At 39.4% G+C, this 20,937-nt stretch overlaps 1 protein-coding gene across 3 annotated transcripts in view; it reads right to left on the bottom strand.

Annotated features, from left to right (window-relative positions):
• Window positions 1-8,355: 8,355 nt before the first annotated feature.
• Window positions 8,356-20,937, bottom strand: part of LOC148029351 (uncharacterized) — a 34,060-nt gene continuing 21,478 nt past the window's right edge. Inside the window, exons 3-7 of one of the 3 annotated variants that reach the window (XM_087688130.1) lie at window positions 13,604-13,677; window positions 12,399-12,502; window positions 11,947-12,033; window positions 9,458-9,741; window positions 8,356-8,724 (exon numbers count right to left, since the gene is read on the bottom strand). In XM_087688130.1, the coding sequence (XP_087544256.1) occupies window positions 9,505-9,741; window positions 11,947-12,033; window positions 12,399-12,502; window positions 13,604-13,677 (502 nt within the window). In that variant the 3' untranslated portion in view covers window positions 8,356-8,724; window positions 9,458-9,504. Of the gene's footprint in view, window positions 8,725-8,772; window positions 9,742-11,946; window positions 12,034-12,398; window positions 12,503-13,603; window positions 13,678-20,937 lie in introns of those variants that run through there. The other 2 variants (XM_087688129.1, XM_087688131.1) reach the window with 2 other exon arrangements.

The following is a 20,937-nucleotide window of genomic DNA, read 5'->3' as shown; positions in this document are numbered from 1 at the left end:
TACCACCTATCTCTAGTACCAGATCATTACCCAAACTGAAAAATGTAGTTAAACTGTGATAGGAGTGGAATCACTCTTTATGAGGGGTTACTTGAAAGGAAGCCCTTGAATCTATCAAACAATACTAAGTATACCTTGAAAACACATCAATTAATTAGAAAGTATCAAGAGAAGAAGTTGCAAGTATGAAATCATCATCAAAATCGGTCTACACAACATTAATCTCTTCAATCTTAACATTGGACTTGTTAGGGACAATGCTGCGATCATCATTTTTATATTGTACTTTACCCTTGCCCTTTTACTTACACTTCAATCTTAACGTTGGACTTGTTAGGGACAATGCTGTGATCATCATTTTTTTTATTATACTTTACCCTTGTCCTTTTACTTATGCTTGTTCTCGCACATTTTATGACACTATGGCTGAATATGTCTTGCTTTCCCACAATAGTGATAGGTCAATGAGGACTTACAACCATGAGACTTACTACGAGATTGTTCACGTGACTGAGAATGAGACTACTGAGAGTCTCTCCCATGGCATTCATTACCACTCTTGCCATTATTTCCTCTAATTGTCAAAGCATGAGAGGTATGGGAAGCATCGACATTCTTTTTATTAACCTCTTCATTCAAGGGTACACCCTCTACATCCTATAACTTCAGCCCATCAGTAGGTATATTTACACACATAGTAATACAAAATGTATCCCATGATTCATACAATGTAACCAAGAGAAACAATAGGGGAAGATTACACTTGAATTCAATCCCCTACAAAGACAAATGGCCGAGAACAGAATGAAACTCATTTAAGTGGGTTGACATGGAAGTGCCCTTCTTCATGCGAAGGTCCATGAGTTTCTTCAACTAATACACCTGAGAAGCAGGGTTTTACTTATCATAGACATTGTGAATCTTATCCCATAACTCCTATGTGGACTGCCCATATCAGAGACAACATTATAGAAAACTTGCTTAGAGAGGGACAAAATGATGGTGGACTTACATAGCTCATCCAATTTAGTCCAATCCTCTACATCAATACATCGGACTTGACACCCTCATGTTTCAAAGGCATAGCCTGCATTTTTCACACTAAAACTTGCCAGATTTGGGCCTTTCATAAGCTATAGTTGGTGCCATATAATTTGTCAATATTAAATATAGCATTATCATTGGAACCACCAATCATACTGAGACCAAGAAAATGCACAAAAGGGAAAAATAGGCTATTATAATAACCTGCAAATCAGCCCCAAAACCTCTGCCAAATCAAGCTTAAAACAAGGGGTACTAACCAAATAATGAGCTATCCACAAACTCAATGCAAAAGACTATCGAATGGAGGTGACTGCTCACATAAACAGTGCTGTAAACTACAATTACAATATGCTGAAAATAAAGTACACCAATAAGAAATCAATGATACCAAAGAGGGGAAATCACCAATACAAGATAAACTCCAACTGCTAGGGAATAGCTAGAACTAGCAGTGAGGAAATATGCGACTAGCACCAAGAACTATCAAAGGATCAATGTGTCAAACTAAGATACATCCCATATAGGCATAGCCATCAAGCATAGAGTAGGTTTGATGGGTAATAGAAGAGACCAACCAAAGGCACAACACAGACTGAGCAATGTAACGAAAGCTTAATACATAGCCAACCAAAATGCATATATCACTAACAAGATCGTGACAGAGATAGGTGCTGGTCCAAAAGTAATGTCACATCGACCCACTAAGCATCATTGCGTACATAAAGCACGACGAGAGCATATACATGTCACCAAGTCCCACGATCTCACTGTAAGACCCTCAAGCTCAATTGCATAACCAAATGCTCAATGTAATATCCCAAGTGTCAAACAATGGCTCCCACTAGAACAAAGGTTAAATGCCATACGATCAAACAAAACTCAAAGCAGCATGTGGAAGGCATCCATTCATCCAAGATCCAAGTAGCATATACCCAAGAAGCATCTAACCCAAGTAACTTACAAATCTCTTACTATAGCATCCAATGACCATACATAACAATGAATGACATCCAATGTCAAAAGTCAACGCTCCAATCTCAACTCAAGATCATGCAAAGAGCATAATCAAGCATGTAAGATCAATTATATACCCCAATGTAGCATTCGAAGTGCTTGAGAAGCATCAAATGGAAATAGGCATACAAGATCTATGATAAAATAGTATGTTGCCCTATTATTCTAGCAATGAAACAACCTCTATAAACTAACCCAATGAGCTCAATAGAAGCCCCCAAGAAGCATCCCAAGTATCAAGCTAACATTCACACGTCAATGTTAAGCCCCAAGAGCATCACATAGGTAAAGACAAGCTCAATACTTGTTGTCCACATGCAATATACAATAGATTACTATGAATACAAAGCCAATGACTAGAATGGAAAAGCTCAAATCCAAACCCCAAGTGCTAATAACCAATGTTGGGTTGCCAAGGGTGATTGCTTAGGAGTCAACCAAGTGGTAAAAGCCAAACCAAGAGGGTGCTGAATGGGGTAGGAAGAGAGGCAAGTACAAACATGTTGCTTGCATCCCCTCTTTACTGTAGCTTATGATGCCCACAAGAGAGCCCAAGACAATAGTTATTGTGGCCAAGGGAAGGCTTGGAGCAAGCCTCAACAAGTCTTTGATCATTGAGAATTAGAAGAGCACCAACTCATACTCTCCAAGCTAAGCCATGGCTGCCATTAAAGAAAAACTGCTATATGTATTTGAATGCAAATTGAAGCAATGCCTGGTCGCAAGATCAGGCTCTCAAGGAAGATGGCTTTGATACCAATTGAAGGGAGTGAGCCCTAAAGTAGAAGCACATATAGCGGAAGAAAGAGCTATGGTGGAAGGAGCAAGAGCAAGAGAGAGAGACACGCACACAATATGTGAAAACTCCAATAGTCACAATGTGTGACCGACCTTTCCTTTATTCAAATGTCACTAATGATGAAAGAATAAAGAATAAAGTAACAGTGATGGGCGCCTGCCACTTGTAGTGTACATGGTGTGGATAACTAATACATGGTGTATGTACTGTCAATGTAACAATATACGGGCGACTAAGCATATGCACCTTTACCCCCAATGATGTAGAGACAAACGATGTATAAAAATATTTACAGTCAATATTTTAAAAAATTTATACATATTTTAGATTATATAATATTATATATTTTGAATTTTTTGTATTTTTTTTCTTTTCAAAAATACATTTAAAAAATTTAATAAATGTTTCATAACTAAAATTTTAAGTCCATTGCCTATAAAGGCCATTCACTTGGCATTTTCATTTTTTAACTCTCTAACCATTTCTCCTCTTCCAAGCATCCTTACACTTGCCTCCTACACCCCTCCTTCCACAATGGATTATACTTTTGTTAACTTTACGCAATTCCTTCAAGGCACAAAATTCATTGGGAGATTAGATCTTTACTAGATCTGTTATCCCAATATCAAGTATTGTGATACGATATTGTAGCATGGTCCAAGCCTGCAAGACCCTATCAAGTATATGAATATATACCTTCAAGAGTATACTGTTGACTTCAAGGATTTCATCAAGGGGAATGGGTGTTTTGCAATCTCTTGAAGTATATCAATGGCACATGGGCATTTGCAAATGACTAGGTCATTTCTATGTAAATCTCAACCCTCGTACTTCAAGCATCTCGCTCCTTAGTAAACTAGGAAATATGGCATTAATCAGCATGGCACTAACTACCTCTCATTGGCAATCACCTTTTTTTTGTCACTCAATGAAGCTGAAGACCCCCCTCTAATCACAATGAGTGTTGAACAGAATGTAGGAGGATTGTTGAAAGATATCCTTGATCCAAAGTCTTTATCAATAGACAATACTACAGAAAAAGTGGAGGCTTTAAAAGAGGTAAAATCTCTAGACCTTGTAGTTGATAGAGCTATAGTTGTTGTAGACAATACCATGGGGAGTGGCTCAGGTGAGGAAGGATGCACCATCTACCATCGATGTAGATTGTCACATAGATAGCATGGGTTAAGTCTTTATTGACAACAAAGAATTTATTTTTCTTCATGACTTGGAAAAAAATTTGGAGGGAGGGCGGATGAGGTGTTGTAGATGCTAGTAATCGCCAATGGATTTTTCCCTCCCCTCCCCCCCCACCCCCGGTTTTTTTATCTCCGTATAGAGTACAACAACTCAAAGATTGAAGACATGGAGGGCATACATATAGTTCTTGGAGATGCCCTCAAGTTGGCAAAGCATGCCATAGATGGCACCCAAGATTTTGATGCAGTGCAAACCAGCTTCGTGGTAGGACATGTGCCCTTGGAAGCAAGAGCAGCAAGGCCCCCCAATCAATGAGTCTAAGTCTAGTGTAAACTTGACTAAACCCTTAAAGATTACGGCCAAGGCTGAGTAGGAAGTAAGTATATCAATAGTCCATCTTGGCATTTTATTTTACTATGCATACTACTTTGAGCTAACTTCATGTCAATGTAGACTATGCTCAACATCGATGATTTTGCAACTCACTAGAAGGGCCAAGGAGTATTCGGGAAGTATGGCTCAATAGGGTAGTACATTGGCCATATCCCCATTGGCAACATATACATTGTCCATACCACATTCACCCCAAACGAGTGAGCTCATCTCTCTATCTTGAAGGCCTTGTCCAAAGTGTTGTGTGTTTCAATCATTCTTATTAAAAGTAAAATTAGGGATTGCTTTGCCTTGCCATGATGGACAAGTGGATTTTTTCGTTTGGTCTTAGCCTGATAGTGGATGCCATCATGCAATTTGCTTGGTGCAAACCATGAGGTGGATTAGAAGAGGAGAAGAGAAGACGTCAATGCCTTATCGTGTGCCATGTTGCATGTGTATTCACTACAAATGTGTTTCGCCACTTTTCCTTGTTACACACTTGAGTTTCTTGCATGAGAGATTTAGCCAATGTAGTATCCTTAACATTCTCCAATGTGATGGAGCGATTGAAGGTACATCTATAAAACCAATCAAATATTTCTACAAGATAGCTTTTCTTGACGCGATCACCTTTCTGGAAAGTGCTTTTAAAATATGCACCACAAACCCAATAAGGAGACTACAAAATGGACAAGGCAATGATACTAATACTGTAGTGTCACAATTAAATGTATACGTTAGAGTCTTGAGATTGCCACCTAAGTACTAATTAACATTGAATTCTCTAACTCCTTCCATGAAAAGCCTTTCACCACTTGTTTTCTTGGAAATTATATCCAAATATGAAGTACGTTGGAAGATCCAAGAGAGAACATTATGGTTCTCCTTAGGCACTTTGCCTACTACTAGCCACCAATTTTCCTTTTCCGACTGCACACTAGATGGTTGACAAGTGTGCTATCTATTGATGTAAGACCCACCCTCTCCAACTTGTGTTTCTTTTTTGATTTCACATTCGTCAAGCTTGATAATAAACTCCAATGTCGAAACAAAACCTGGCAATTATAGTTGGCACAAACTTAGTAGAAACAAGCGTACTATATTGAATCTGTAATTTCATATCACGACAAGTCAATACCTTCATAGAATTACACCTTGTAGAAACGAGCCACCACAATTATAACTTAACTAGGTCAATAAAAACATTGTTGAAGTTATAATACTCATAAGAAATCTTTCATGTTTTAGTTTTCTCTACTTCAATTTGGTTAATGATAGAAAAATATTTTTCTATTGAATCAATAATTAATATATTTTGTGCTTGTCTTATAGATCTAAGCCAAAATGTATGAGGCAAAATAATGTGTTTTATTTTACTATAAGTCAATGCATTTGCTATCATGTTGTATATAACCTCATAGCCTTGCCAACTAGCCCTAATTGTATCACATACTATTTGAACTTCTTCCACTAATAAACTGTTAAGAACACCCGTAACAACCTCATTTAAATTAGCAAGGCAAAGGGCTTGATGTCGAGGGTCTCTCAAAAATCCAACTAGATACTTCATTTTTTAAAATGCCTTTAAAAGCTCATCTATTGACCCTCACCTTAGCCTCCAACATCATTGAAAAAATTCCTTTAAAAAAAGAGATTTTTCAAGGAACGTAGTAAATTTAGATTTGATTCATAATATTGATGTATATGAATATTTCCATCTAAACTTTTGCAATATGAATATTGATGTATATGAATATTTCCACATAAACTTTTGCAATAACCTAGTAAACCATTTTCACCATCCCCAACAAAAATAAGCAACGAAGAAGTGGAATTGAAAGATGGATTAAAAAAAGTGCTAGGATCATTAGGATACAAGTAACCATCTACCCAAATATCAATATTTTTATCTTTAAACAATATTAGAAAGCAGTTGTTACACTTAGACCATGCTTACCATAAAAAGACTCTACAATAGCATACTCTTCATCTACATAAATATGCAAATCCACTTGTCTCTTATAATCAATTATGTCTCCATTAAAAAATACAAGGCATGAGAAAAAATGAAATAAATCAAATCTTCAATATAATACTGATTTAGAAGGATTAGATGAAAAAAAAGAGCATAAGAAATATTTAAATGCATATATAATATGATTAGATATCACTAGAGATTTTAAAAACCATGTTTTAAGATAGAAAAAAATTTACTTTTTAGAGTCATAATTAATCCACCCTAATAATGTAACACTTAAGAGTAGTGGAGCATAAAGTGGACATGTAACTACCTCTGTATTATCCTAGGTACCACATGTATGAATGTTAAGAGATATAAACTAATTTGGAGGGCCTTTAATGCAAAGAAGCGTATAGAAAATGAGTATTTCAACTTGCAATATAATTAGGTACCTTTTGAGAAAAATAAAAATATTTTCAATAAAATTTTAAAATTTTTCCTTTTAGAAAAAAAATCCAAGTTACTTATGTGGCATTTTTCAAAGAATGATAGTCTCATCTTAAAATATGAACTAGTTTGAAGAGCATTTAATGCAAATATATATATACATAATGATTGCAGTATGATTGGATACTTTTTTAGAAAAAAACCCATTTTTTATGAAAAAATAAATAAATCATTTTTAAGACAAATAAATCTAAGTTGCTAATATGACACTTTTGTAAGAGTGATGGTCTCAACTTGGAGGATGAAAAAGACTAGTTACCAAGGTGAAAAGAAAGAGAGACTCCCTTGCTTTCTATGTAAGGTCCACCACAAAGTGTATGAAGCCTAAGAATGTAGGATGGCTAGAAAAAAAAGCATGCAATGATAGCCAATCCAAATTAAGGATTCCTAATCAATTTTTTACAAGTCCCTTTTTCAATCCATATATTCCCCTAATTTTGAACATTGATGAAAACAATACAACCTACTTTATCACTCTAGCATGCATATACCCTCCACAAGAATATCTAAACAATTAGAGACACTTACACCACAAAAAGTGGGTGGAGCCTAAGAATACAGAGAGACTAGGTGATCATTAAAGATAGACTAATCCAAGATTAAGAATTCCTAATCAATTTCTTAAGAGGTCTTTTTTGAGTCCACATTCCCCCTAGACATTGATGAAGACAATACAACCTACTTTATCCACTTTAGCTTGCATATATGCTCCATGAGAAATATCTAAACAATTAGAGATACTTAGTATCCAAAATTTGGCATTGAGCTTTTTCCCATAAATATATAATTAGAGTTGCCACTAATCATTTCCACCTTATCGACTGTGTTAAGACCCTCAAACTAGGCCAAAACCACTAATGTAAACAAATATTAACCACCCACAAAATGCTAATTTCACCACTCTCATACACACACAAATGACATCATTAGCACAAAAACACAATGTCACACTTTAAAGTTTTGAAATACCCACATAAAATACATTGAATCTTGCAAGAGTTACATGTCTACGCGTGCACACACACAGACTGTGAATCTCAAACAATCATTGTGCAAGATAACAAGTCAACCAAGCCATAAGTCAAGGAATTGTCCAAATGATGAGTAATCAAGATGCTATTGATTGGGGCCACCAGTACTCAATCCACTTTAGATCATTCAAATGTGTAAGTTTCCTACGAATGAAATCTCACTTACAAATTGCTACAACCTATTGCCCCTTTGCATGTCAAATTGCATGTATTAAGCTTGTGTTATAGCCTCTAGAAACTATCAATGAGTGTAATTGTGTGGTGATACCAAATAACTTCCCAAGAGGGGAGCTAGGATTTGAGTTCAAATATAATAGTAGAGATTTATAATCAATCCATGGGATGAAATAAAGTTGTGTTAGGAACATTAATATGAAATCAAACTAAGTTTAGGCCTACACTTACATGCTCAACAATATGAGTCCACCATATTCATTGAAGATGCATTACATTGAGATACACTAACTTAAAATTTGTAAGTGATAACAAACTTTTGCAACACTAAGGTAACATATGCAAGAGAGGGTGTTGTGTTCTTTATATATTGTAAAGCACATTTAGGGTTTGGGGTACAGTTAATGGGGAAGGAGTTTCAAGAGAGAAGGGTGGGGGATAGAGAGGGAAGGGAGGGGGGTTAAATACCATTGCTTTACAAGCACCCTATTGTCCTGCCCTTGTATGGGTCCTAGGGCTAGCGCCAATAAACTAAATATGACACCTCAGGCAATGGAGCCTTATATTTAGATTCCAGATCTCAGCATATGCAGCTTGCTTGATCATACATCATTTGTCTGCATTTTGCATGAAGCTAAGTTGATGTTAGGACACAAAACTAATGTAATCACAATTGTACTCTCTTTACATAAACACACCTAAAGGGCCTTATTTGTTCATGTTATGATGGGCAGGAGGAGCATTCAAAAAAGCTTTCAAGCTTTGCACAGTCATTAAAAAACACCAACTTTACCAGAGCATAATTGATTGCTTACAACTCCTCATATGCAAAGTATTGTTCTATGGAGGCTGGAAGTGAATGACAACACCAATTGACTTGAAGCACAATGCCATCGGCATCCACTCACAAGTGCAGCAATCAATTTAGTGGCTTGGATTAGAGTCAACATGCTTGTATGGTAGAGTAGTAAGGTCTGTAACCTCGGGGTAGTATTGCACACTTTTTAATGGCACCGAGGTACAGAGTTCCAACCATATATTACATCACTCAGCCCAAAGTCTGTCACTAATGATACCTACCCTGACCAAAGACTCCATTTCATCCTGTTTTAATGTAATGTTGCTTCTCAGTAGCTAAGACTGTTTACAGGAGGCATTCCGCTTCCAAATTTTAAAAGCAAAATCATAAGTAGAAACAATGTTTCTTGTCCAGAAGTTTTCCCGGGCCACTGTTTCACTCGTGAGAAATTATTCAAACTATATTGATCAAGAGAAAATATTAAGCTATTGCATGTACAGAATGATCTTGATCTGGAGGTTTTAAATGAAATGACTCGATCTGAAACTGACCTGCAAGTGAATCGGTCAATCATAGCTAACATCAAGGGTTGATTGCTTCAGTTCACCCACAAACTAGCAAATGCCTCTTCAAAAGCTCTTCTACGACCCAATTCAGGAGTCCAGCCTCCTGCCCTGGCTGCTTTTTCTTCTCTTTGCTTCCTTGATTCCTCATCTTCAAACAGGCCATCACGATCTTGACCAGAATGTGATGCAGGACCAGTGGGTTTTGGCTGCATGAAGACAGCACCAGGTGCCACAGCTGGTGCATATGTTCCACTTGGTTGTCCAGATGTCTGCACAGTAATATTCAAGTTAATTACACATATTCACTCCGCACACAATCTTCCAACAGACAATGCAATCAGTAAACATGACCTAAAATACCAGGTACCATATGGAATTCATCCCAGAATATACCAGTAAAAAGCAAAGTCAGGAAGACAGGAAACTATGCACTGATTTTTTTGAAAGATGGACTTCACAAACCAAGAAGGAAAGCAAGTTTCATTACATTGTTGAACCCCAAGTCCGGTCAGAGCAAGAGAAAAATATATAAAGGGCTCCCTGACCTCCAAATGCAGAGCATTACTCCCTCAAGATACAGAAACACCCTTCTTCCTGCCACAAGAAATGAGAGCCCTATGCATCATAAACTCTACCAACCCATTCAGTTGGTTGTTAGTATATAAAGGGGAGTACTAGTAAATGAGACCAGTGCATTAACTTGATGGAGTTCTCCACAGTGGACTGCAACTTGTACCTTTCAATGAGGCATTTGACCATTTGCCATCTCCTCAACTCTAGGGCTCTGACATTACAGTAGTTCACTGGACTTTGAATGATATAACAGATTAATTTTGTGAAAATATGCCAAGGTCAAAGTTCATTGACAGCATCTAGAAGCCATCAAAGGCTCAACTCGCTGGGCAGAATGCTACTGTATGAAATTCCAAGGAGTCACAAATGCATTTGGTAGGATCAAACCACCAAATTGGTTTACTATGAGGCCCTTGTATCAGGCATTCTCCGTTGAGAGCAGCCAGCCTGGAGATGCCCTATGCTTACACCTATTTCATGTATTTGGGACCTTGTATCATACTTATGGGAAATAGGGAAATGGAGAGAGAGAAGGAAACAAGAATGGAAACAGGAATGGCAAAAATTCAGGGTTTCAGCCTTCAGGGAGTTTCCAGTGATGAGAAAGGGAGAAATAGAAACAGGATCAGAAATGGGAACAGAAACCTTGAAATGTAAGATTGGCCAGCAACCATGCCTTTTATTGTTTTCACCTTAGTAACGATTATCGTGGACGTTTTTAATAGAATTTCCTCTTCTTGGGAAAAGAAAATGCAGTTGGTGAACCACCTTCTGTTTGCTGGCCAACAATCCCCAGGCTCAGTTTACAGCATTCCTGAAACCATCCCGTATCGAGAGGCTACATCCAAATCTGTTTGGCAGTCTACCAGAGTACTATGCAGCTGAGTGTGCTGTGTACTACTATGCATGCTACAAAAAGATGGTAGTACTGATGGCGATAGAAAGAAAGAAACAATGATGCTGATGCTAGAGTGATGAGATGGCTGTGATAAACTGACTTTTCGACCAGCTGGTCAGATCAGGTTGCAATCAGATGTCAATAACCACTTGATTTTCCAAAAGACTGCTCTCTTTTGTTCAGTTTGAGTTCATTCCTTTTGCCATGCCTTCACAAAGTCATGTGCATCACAGTATTTGTTCCTGCCTAATTTAACTGGTCTGTGCCACCTGTGTCGTTTCTAGTAACAGAATAGATTTGTTGTATACAGTCCATTGTCAGCTTTATGCTTTCATTTCACACCATAAACTCCAAGGTAATAACCATATCCTTAAGCATAGATTTGTTGCATACAGTCCATTGCCAGCTTTTTGCTTTCATTTCACACCATAAACTCCAAGGTAATAACCATATCCTTAAGCATCCATTTTCTTTGCTCAAGCTATTTCATACAGATCCAAATTGTCTTCATCCAAGGAAAAAGAAAACATACTAACAGTCAGGGCACTTGATCTTGTTAACAGAAATCTTCAAGGAAACCTAATGTCATGTAATTCTCTTATGATGCTTGCATAATATGAAGACACAAAATGCAAAGCCTTTGATCATTACACACGGCAATAGCAGCTATTGCCACATCCCCTCAGAAAAACAGATCTGATGTCTTGATAAGTAAAGGACCGCTTTATTACTCAACTGGAGCAGCATGCGTAGATATGCTGTGTATACTTAATATTGATTATAATAGCCTATATTAATCCACATAACTTTTCAGTGTGTGAGTACATCAAAGCTGTCTGAAGAGAGTGATGTGTCATATCATACGATGAAACAAAGTCAATCCACCAAATGATGAATTCAAAAATCAAATGAAATCACGGTCTTCACTTTGACATTGTAAGGATCAATAGTGCATTTTCATGCTAGAATTGAGAGTTTTAGCTCAAAAATAAGAGATGCTTGCCTGGTCGGAAGGTTCTTCCACAGTAGGAGCTGCTTGTGTAGTTCCTTGTGCATTTTGTCTTCTTAGAGCCGTTGATCGCTCTTCTGCCTACAAACAGTTAAAGAAACAAACAGTAATGTTTAACCATTTAAGCAGAAAATATTTAGCCGTATCAGATCTATGCCATTTTTTTAGTCCACTCAAACAGTAATTTTAAAAAAAACGTGTGCATGCAAACATACAGTTGCATGTGTGCATGCACACATATACAAAGACGTGTACAACACAAACAGATCCATCCATCCAACATATATACATAACAGATATGCATACATGCACATATAAATACGTATCCATATATGTACACATGCAAGCAATAGATTTCAGGAAATTGGAAATCCACATCTTTCATCGAGCAAGAGATATTAGATAATAATCTCTGTAAAACAAGTACTGAAAGGTAAGAGTAAAACCTTCCGTGCATTGGATGCAATGATTTGATCAGCATTTTCTTCTTGATATGCTTTCACCTTCTGTTCAGTAGCCTGAACATCTACTCCTTCTATCAAATTGAAGACTACAGCAGTGCCAACATGGTCAAATTTTTGTATAAACCCTGAATTTAAATCTTTACATAAAAGCCTGAAAAAACATTTTCTAACTTCTAACTGTGAGCACATATCTAACCAAAACACACTTAAAGATGGAAGATTTGCAATTTGCACAAGTAGTGTCAATCTACAGGAAGTCAAAAGAAGTAATTCACAAAGTGAAATCTTTATTGCAGCGCAAGTAATATGTCGAGGGTTTTTTCCAAAGATTGGGTGTGATTGAGCTTGGAACTCGTGTTTTTTGAGGTAGTGTGTTCAAGATTTTGACACACCAAGCCTTGGGGTGATCCCAATCTTCAAACTGGACCTATTTCTTAGAAGGTGGAGCTTCTTTGTCACTATATGTGCAAATGCACTTTGGATTTGTGACATGTTGAAACACTCAATTAGTATTAACATAAGTTTGTACTTCTACGTAGGTGCTTGGTAGTTGCACTGATGTATCAGTATATGATGTATGGAATGTGTATGAAAAGACAAAGTTACCTTAGCCAGCAAAAGCGTGCACTCTTAAAAGAGTATATTTATCAAGTCAATCACTTCTTTGCAATTAGTGATATATTGTAGCTGCACAAATAACATAATACTTTTCTTGTCTCCATCTTTAGCTACCAAGTAACTCAGTACTTCACTTTGTAAATAACTAAGTACTTTGGTTTGTAAACCCACTTTGTTTTGATCCCTACTTTCAGTTTAGAACAAGCACCTATCATCACACCTTGTTCTATTTAGAGATTCTGCCCACTTCATATCAAAGCACTTTATGGCTGACCAAAAGAACAATATGGCAACCACAAGCAAGATAGCAAATCAAAAGCATATGGAATGCTGTGTGTGGGCATCTGTGTGCGTGCACGCACACGTGCACACGCATGTGTCCTTTAACAGGAAGCACTTAAGGATCCAAATGAGAAGAGAGTAATATACATGAACAAGATTTGAGCTACATTTGAACTGAAAACTTCTCAATTGCAATCTAAAGGAGACAAGTAATATGAAAGAGGAGTAGGGGTGTGTAATAGGAAAATAAGAAATCCCAAACATACAATGTTGACAAGGAAACTTACTTATATCCTCAACTTTTTCCAAGTAATCATTGTAAGCGCGCAGTGATGGGAAATCTTCTTCTCGCTTATTGTATCTGCACAACTTTAAGGGAAAAAATGAGAAGTATACCTTAACCATGTAGAGCACCAACACCCAATATCAGCCATTCACATATCACAAGATAGTTGATGCTTGCAGTAAGAGATAAAAGTACACACAAACACTTAAAGCCATTCACATATCACAAGATAGATGATGCTTGCAGTAAGAGACAAAGTACACACAAACACTTAAAACATAAAGCATGCTATTGTGAAGCAAAAGAATATCAAAAACTAACCAAAAAGAAAAGTCTGCAAGGTGATGGACTGTTAGGATTGGCCTTCATAGTCTTCAAAGAGTACACATAAACACTCATAAGCATGCTTTTGTAAAGCAAAAGAATATAAAAAACAAACCAAAAAGAAAGTCTGCAAGGTAATGAACTGTTAGGATTGGCCTTCGTAATCTTCAAAGAGTGCCAGTAGATTGCGACCTTATGTCTATCCCCACTCCAAGGATTGATATTAAAGAGCCATGGACGAATAGGTGTGATTATTTATGAGATGAATTGAAAAGAGTGGATACCATCAGATTTGAGAATACTTTTTTAAACTTATCCATGTCAATGGGTAATCTCATTCGGACTTCCAATTATCCATCCACTTTCAAGAAAATGATAGACACGTATGGAAAAGAGTTAAAAACAGAAATTTGACACGGAATCATCATTATCCAACAAGTAAAGGCTATTGTAGAAAGGCCAAACTTGAGTTCTATTCATAAAAGCAGAGTTTCTAGCATGATCCAACAAATTGAAGTGTGAAGTCTATGTGAAGTGATGAAGAAATAGTAGAATATATATATATATATATATATATATATATATATATATATATATATATATATATATATATATATATATATCTATATATTTAAAACCTGTTACAGTACATTATTGTAGCAATCGGGACTATCTTTAGAACTTAACAGGCACGCATCGTCAATCTTCAGAAAAACCAGGTTTAAGTTTCAAGTAATTGGCAATTTGTTATTATGAATATGCTGAAAGGCTGACACAGTAAGCTCCTAATGTCCTCCCCTAGCTTGGTCATTTGACTCATGATGATACATATCGATCTAAGGCACTAGAAGAGCCTTAGAGCAGAGATCCATCACATTGTCTTGAATGGACAATAGACAAGCTCTAGCTCTGAAAGACCCTACGCCCCAATTGCACAACCCAACAAAAAGATGAGACAACCAAAAAGGTGGAAGAGATCCTCAAATCTTTTATATGCAGTAGTGAATGAGCAATCGCACAAGCTATGGCTCCAACAGCCCAAGCATGAACCAACACTCCATTTCCGTAAAGTCATCTAGCTGTCCTATCTAGGATAGCTCTTCACCTCCAACTCAATCCACCTCCAAAGGCCTTCAAACAACCAAGCCACAAACACTCAAGTTCACCAAAAGATGTCTCGGTGCTGCACTGCAACTAGGCATGAACCCAACAAGAAGAAGACAGAGAACATTGAACACAATCTCCACGATGCCTTGCAGCACATCTAATAGCCACCTTTAAGCTGCTTTTTCTGCATGCAACCAACACTCTTTGCAAAAAGCAGCCTTTTTTTATTTTAATCAAAAATTGCCAAGGACTACTTTTGAAAATTCTGCCCCATCACCAACATTAAGAGCCCAACTAAAAACATGCAGCCTGACATCCCAAGTCCCACGTGACACCTTCTTGCATGCAATCTTAATATCATTACCATAATTGCACCTTGTGTCACAAGGACAAGAATTTTTAACTTGATGCTCTTTGGAAACTTAAGTTGTGACACTTAAGCTATGCACATGTGAGATTAAGTTAGATGTTTGTCACAGTAATAGATTATCCTAGCCATTGCAGTGGGGGATATAGGTAGAAATTGTTGTGGACGGGTTGCAATGGGGTACCTAGGACAAATCTGTTGAGGAAAAAATGCATTAACTTCATTAAAACAGCCCCAAAACATGATTAATTAATGAATTAAACCTATAACTTTAAAAAAAATGTGTTCCCGGAGAGTGCCTATATCCCATAAGCACAAACCTTAATTGGGAGGACCCAAACTTTCTATAAATAGAAATGCTGCCCTCCACTCAACCACCATCTCGTTTTTGCAACTTGTAGGTGATAGAGCTTTATTGTCCACACCCCATACACATAGAATATCTTAGCTAAAGTTGTCCGCCATTTGTCTTTTACCATTAGGCACCTACTTCTCAGCAATCCATCGCAAATTTGGACTGTTTCCAATCATCAAGCTAGTTACAGTCTTCCCCTAGAGCTTGCGTTCACTGCTGATCTTCGCTAGATACCTTGTGTTTTGGGCTGTCTAGTAGGCAACCTCATCCAAGGCTGTGTTTTGCCCTCCCTGCTGCCGCCCAGCTGTTTTGAGCCTTTGCCAACTACCACACCATCATTCTCTGCTGCATTTGCAGTTTTCTGCCCATCAATTCATTGATCCGGCATCCTACTACTGCATTTGATGTTGTGAGGCACATACAAAGGCTGCCTTGCTGCATTATTGGGATCCATCAAAGTGCGATACACTCTCAAGCTCATACTCTTTGCCCCAGACCTCAAGACATGGGAGTTCGGGGGTCAGTACTTTTCACTCCATAGTGTGTTTGTTGCATTGAGCATTATATTCTATTCAGTATTTATTCATTAACTTCACTATGTTCATTGTCTCTACATTACACTAACCCTAACTATTTTCTTTATCAATCTATGCATTTGTCATACGATTGTGTTGTGTTTTCTATGGTAGAACATTTATTTGCAAATCTTGGTCAAGGACATTGAATTCTCCATTGGAAATGACTTCTAGTGTCCTGGGGTTTAGAGATTTAAATGATTTAATATCTTAGACTTACGTTTATGGAAAGGTTTAACACTTTCAAGTTCAAAGAGGTTAGGATTTAAAAGTGAGGCTGGCCACCATTTACTGTTATTAAAAATGAGAGTAGGGCCAAAGGGTAAGGCAGGTCATTTTTGCATGTGGAAGTCCCAATGAAAATGCAAATTTGCCGAATGTCAAGTTTGAGTCAATTTGGGTTGCATGCAAGTTTATCTTCCATGTTGAGCTATGTTTCTTCCATTTTGGGCTGTTTGGGGCAGATCTGAGGGTGGAAAACTCAATCTTGAGTAGGGAGACAACTAATGAAGCTTCACAATAGCAAGGCAACCTGATCTAGAGCAGATTCTAGGGCTGCAAATAGTAGAAAACCCTAAAAGTGAGGTCAAGATGGTGTGCCAAAATCTTGAGGTAAGCAAAAACTGAAATCTACCTACCAAAGAATGCAAGCTCATTTTGCAACTCCTCCATCTTGTTGATATGATTCTTCATGGAAGAAGAATCATCAATAGAAAGCATCTGTAGTTTCTTCTTTGTGGTAATGCAACAGGCAAAGGTCTTCAATCAGTAGAGAGATGATAACTTTGTCCATACCTTGGCTATCATCTATGGTCTGAAGTTTGCACACATGCACAAGGACAAAATCCTGCAAACTCATAAAGAGAAAGGATTAAGCTCTAAAGTTGAGTTGATCCCAAAGAGAATATTGGTTCATTGTAGAACTAATGCAAGGATCCTCCACTGGATGGGGGATTGGGGTAGTAACAAATGCCCATAAACCAAAGGTGTCAAGGATACACTCCACTTTGCAAGACCAAAGGGAGTAATTTGAGCCATCAAGGTGCTCCACTTCGGGCAAAAAAAGAAAAACAAGCACTTGCACCGATGGTGCCAAAACGGCCATGCAAGGACCTACAGTAGAGCCCCTATTAGAGACATATAGAGAAGCAAGGGAAACAAAGCTGCTCCGATCTTTTGGACCTATCAAAGTGTTGATCTCCTAAAGATCATGACTCTAATCTTCAATCTTCACATCACTCTTCGTGATGTTCTAACTGGCAAGACCACACATCTGAAAAAGAATGGACCCACTCCTCATCCAAGTCATCAAACATATCAAACCGGTAGTCCATAAATCTTCAAAGAAACCTACAAACACACAAGAAATTGAGGCGTTTTGGTGTCCGGCTGCCCAAATGGAGGAGAAAACAGCTACACCCTACAAAAGGAGTTGCAGAGGTCCCTCCCACTTTGTAGAAAGCTCGAACAATGCAAAAAATCTATGTTCTTAACGACAAAGCTGCACCAAACAGCAAGTAGAGTGTGGTCTTCTCTTCATAGAAGCTAGGAGTCCTTTCTTTTGGCTCTAATACCATGTGAGCGTGTGCAAACAATAATATGCCCAGCCCACCGAATCAACACAAATTCACACGTGAACTGACTAATCTACTAAAACCCTATCTCAAATCATGGGTGATCCAGTACAATATAATATAAAATGATAATGACTCATCATAGAATATAAAACAATGATAGTCAAATAGGACTATGGATACCCAAGCAATGAGTGACCAATCCCACCACCAAGATGCCCTCAAAGAGAACCTAATGTCGATGTTGATCATACCAGATCCTAAAAATAGAGAAGAATCACAACAGCTCTCTATGTTTGTCAACAATGCCTTTGAAGTAGCACACATGACCATCCTGCCACCAATGTGTCAGAGTGCAGCGGTGCGGAAGTGTAGGACTGAGAGAGAGAGAACGCAGAGAGAAAAGGGAGAGAAAGAGACAGTGTACAATGAAGATCTGCTGTATAAAGAATGCTGGATACAAAGATATACACGGGCGCAGTGCGCTGGACTGCGTGTCTCCACCTCGACGATGCGACCTGCTGTCCACCTCGAAGTCTGCTGCAGTCTGCACTGTCTGCTGTCTGAAATCTGTGAACAGAGACAGAAATCTGCACGGCACCGGTCTGTAATCTGCGACAGAGAAGAATGGCCAGACTGCTGAAAACGTCAGCAATAAATAGGCGAAAAATCACCTAGAACGGGGCTCAAAAATGGGGCGCAGCCTGATAAAAATGGCTGCAGGCAGTCGGACTGCCACGTGGCAGTCCGACTGCACAGTCCGACTGTGTAGCTGGTCCGACTGCTGGACCGACTGTGCTGCTGCCTAAAAAACAGGCTATGAACTCTAACACCCCCTCTCAGAGCCTGGACAGGGCAGAAGCCTGAGGGATCTGGAATGTTGCCGAAGTAGAGCCTGAGGAAGCGCCTTCGTAAACAAATCCGCAAGATTATCCTCCGTCTTGCAATACTCCACAGTGATGGTCTCATCCAGAAGCTTTTCTCGAATGAAGTGGTACTGAATCTCAATGTGCTTCGTCCGGGCATGAAAAACAGGATTTCTTGCCAAGGCAATGCAACTCTCATTGTCACATCGCAGCAATGTAGGACGAGTCTGGGGGCACCCAAGCTCCTCCAACAATCTCCGAAGCCACACAACCTCGCATGTGGTGGAAGATGCGGCCCGATACTCCGCCTCAGTAGACGAAAAGGCTACCGTGGGCTGCTTCTTGCTACTCCATGAAATAACACCTGCACCCAAAGTAAAGCAGTAACCTGTTGTAGACCGCCTGTGGTCCACATCACCGGCCCAATCCAAGTCGCTCCAACCTGCAAGTACAAGATTTGACCCATCTGTCCCTGCGGGGTAATGAATCCCCAAATCAGACGTCCCCCTCAGATACCGAAGTATCCTCTGAGCAGCCTGCCAATGCACCGTCTTAGGTTCACTCATGAACCCTGCCAAGAGCCCAACAGCAAAACATAGATCAACCCTCGTGTTGAGAAGCCAAATCAAGGACCCTATCAACTGTCGATAGCGGGAAGCATCCGCCAAAGGAGAAGCTGAGTGGGAAGTGGCCTTCCAGTTCGGATCCATAGGAGTAGAGAGGGCCCGACAATCTTCCATCTCAAAAGACACCAAGAGCTCCTGTACATATCTCTGTTAGGAGAGAAAAATCCCCCTCTGAGACTGATAAATCTCATGTCCTAAAAAGAAATGGAGTAGCCCCAAATCCGTCATCTCGAACGTCCGATGTAAAGCTGACTTTGTCTCCTGGACCTGCTGTGCATCATCACCTGTGACAATCAAATCATCAACATATAATACAAACAGCACCACAACCATCCTCGGAGGTGTGAACATACAACTGCGGATCGGCCTTGGACCGCCGATATCCCAACTGAGTCTGGAGGAACGAATCAATCTTCTCGTTCCAAGCTCGCGGGGCCTGCTTGAGACCATACAGGGCCTTCTTCAACCTGTAGACTTTCCCATCTGAAGAACCAAAGCCAGGAGGCTGCTCAACGTAGATCTCCTCCTTCAAATCACCATTCAGGAAGGCCGACTTCACATCCAGCTGATAAACAGGCCATCTCCTATGGCCAGCCAAAGCAAGAACAGCTCTAATGGTTGCCATACGAGCTGTAGGGGCAAAGGTGTCATGACAGTCAATCCCTGGGCGCTGGGCAAAACCCTTAGCAACAAGGCGAGCCTTGTGCTTATCCAAAGTACCATCACTGAGATATTTGGTCTTGAAGACCCACTTGACTCCAATCACCTTCTTCTTCGGGGGCGTGGCACAAGTGACCAAGTGTCATTCCTCTCAATAGCCTCCAACTCAGCTTCCATAGCTTTCTTCCATGGGGCGGACTGTAAAGCCTCCTTCACGGAGGTGGGCTCTCGATCCTGCATAACTCGGGACATCAAACAATAATTGGAGCAAACAAGCTCCGAAGAATGCGCCTGGTGCCTCCGTGACCGCCGCGAACCATCTTGCGGTCCCCACTCCTCAGGAACCCCCTCGATCCCTGAATCACAGAGTGTGTCACGGGCCCAGCGAGGAGGAGGCCGAACCTCCCCTCGTCGTTCTCCATCAGTAGAAGACTCTGGAATGTCCACCGGTGGTAACTCCGCAGAAGGATCCGGTGGAACAGTAGACTTTGTGTCAGAAACAGAATCATAATCAAATGGCACAGGCTCCAGTGGAACTGTAGAAGGAGCCAAACTCTCCCTTGGATCTCCAAGAAGGGGATGCTCCTCACCCGTTGAAGAAGCCGGAACCTCCACAAACCGCACATCACGGCTAGTATATACATCCCGCTTGACGGGATCATACAGTCAGTAGCCTTGGGACTGGGAGCTGTAGCCAACAAATACCTGTTTTCGGGAAGCCGCTTCAAATTTGTCACGGTGAGCCTTGGGAATGTGAACATAGGCATCACACCCAAAGACCCGAAAGTAAGAAACATCTGGCTTCGTCCCAAAATAAGCCTCAAATGGAGTCATCCCTTCCACGGCCGAAGTAGGGGATCGATTAAGGATGTGGACTGCAG

Source organism: Lygodium microphyllum, chromosome 11 (assembly GCF_053477565.2).
Source record: "Lygodium microphyllum isolate KBCC chromosome 11, Lygodium_microphyllum_v1.1.10, whole genome shotgun sequence".
NCBI classification, from domain to species: Eukaryota; Viridiplantae; Streptophyta; class Polypodiopsida; order Schizaeales; family Lygodiaceae; genus Lygodium; species Lygodium microphyllum.
Note: the sequence above shows the minus strand (reverse complement) of the source record. Positions and strands in the feature narration are given on the sequence as shown.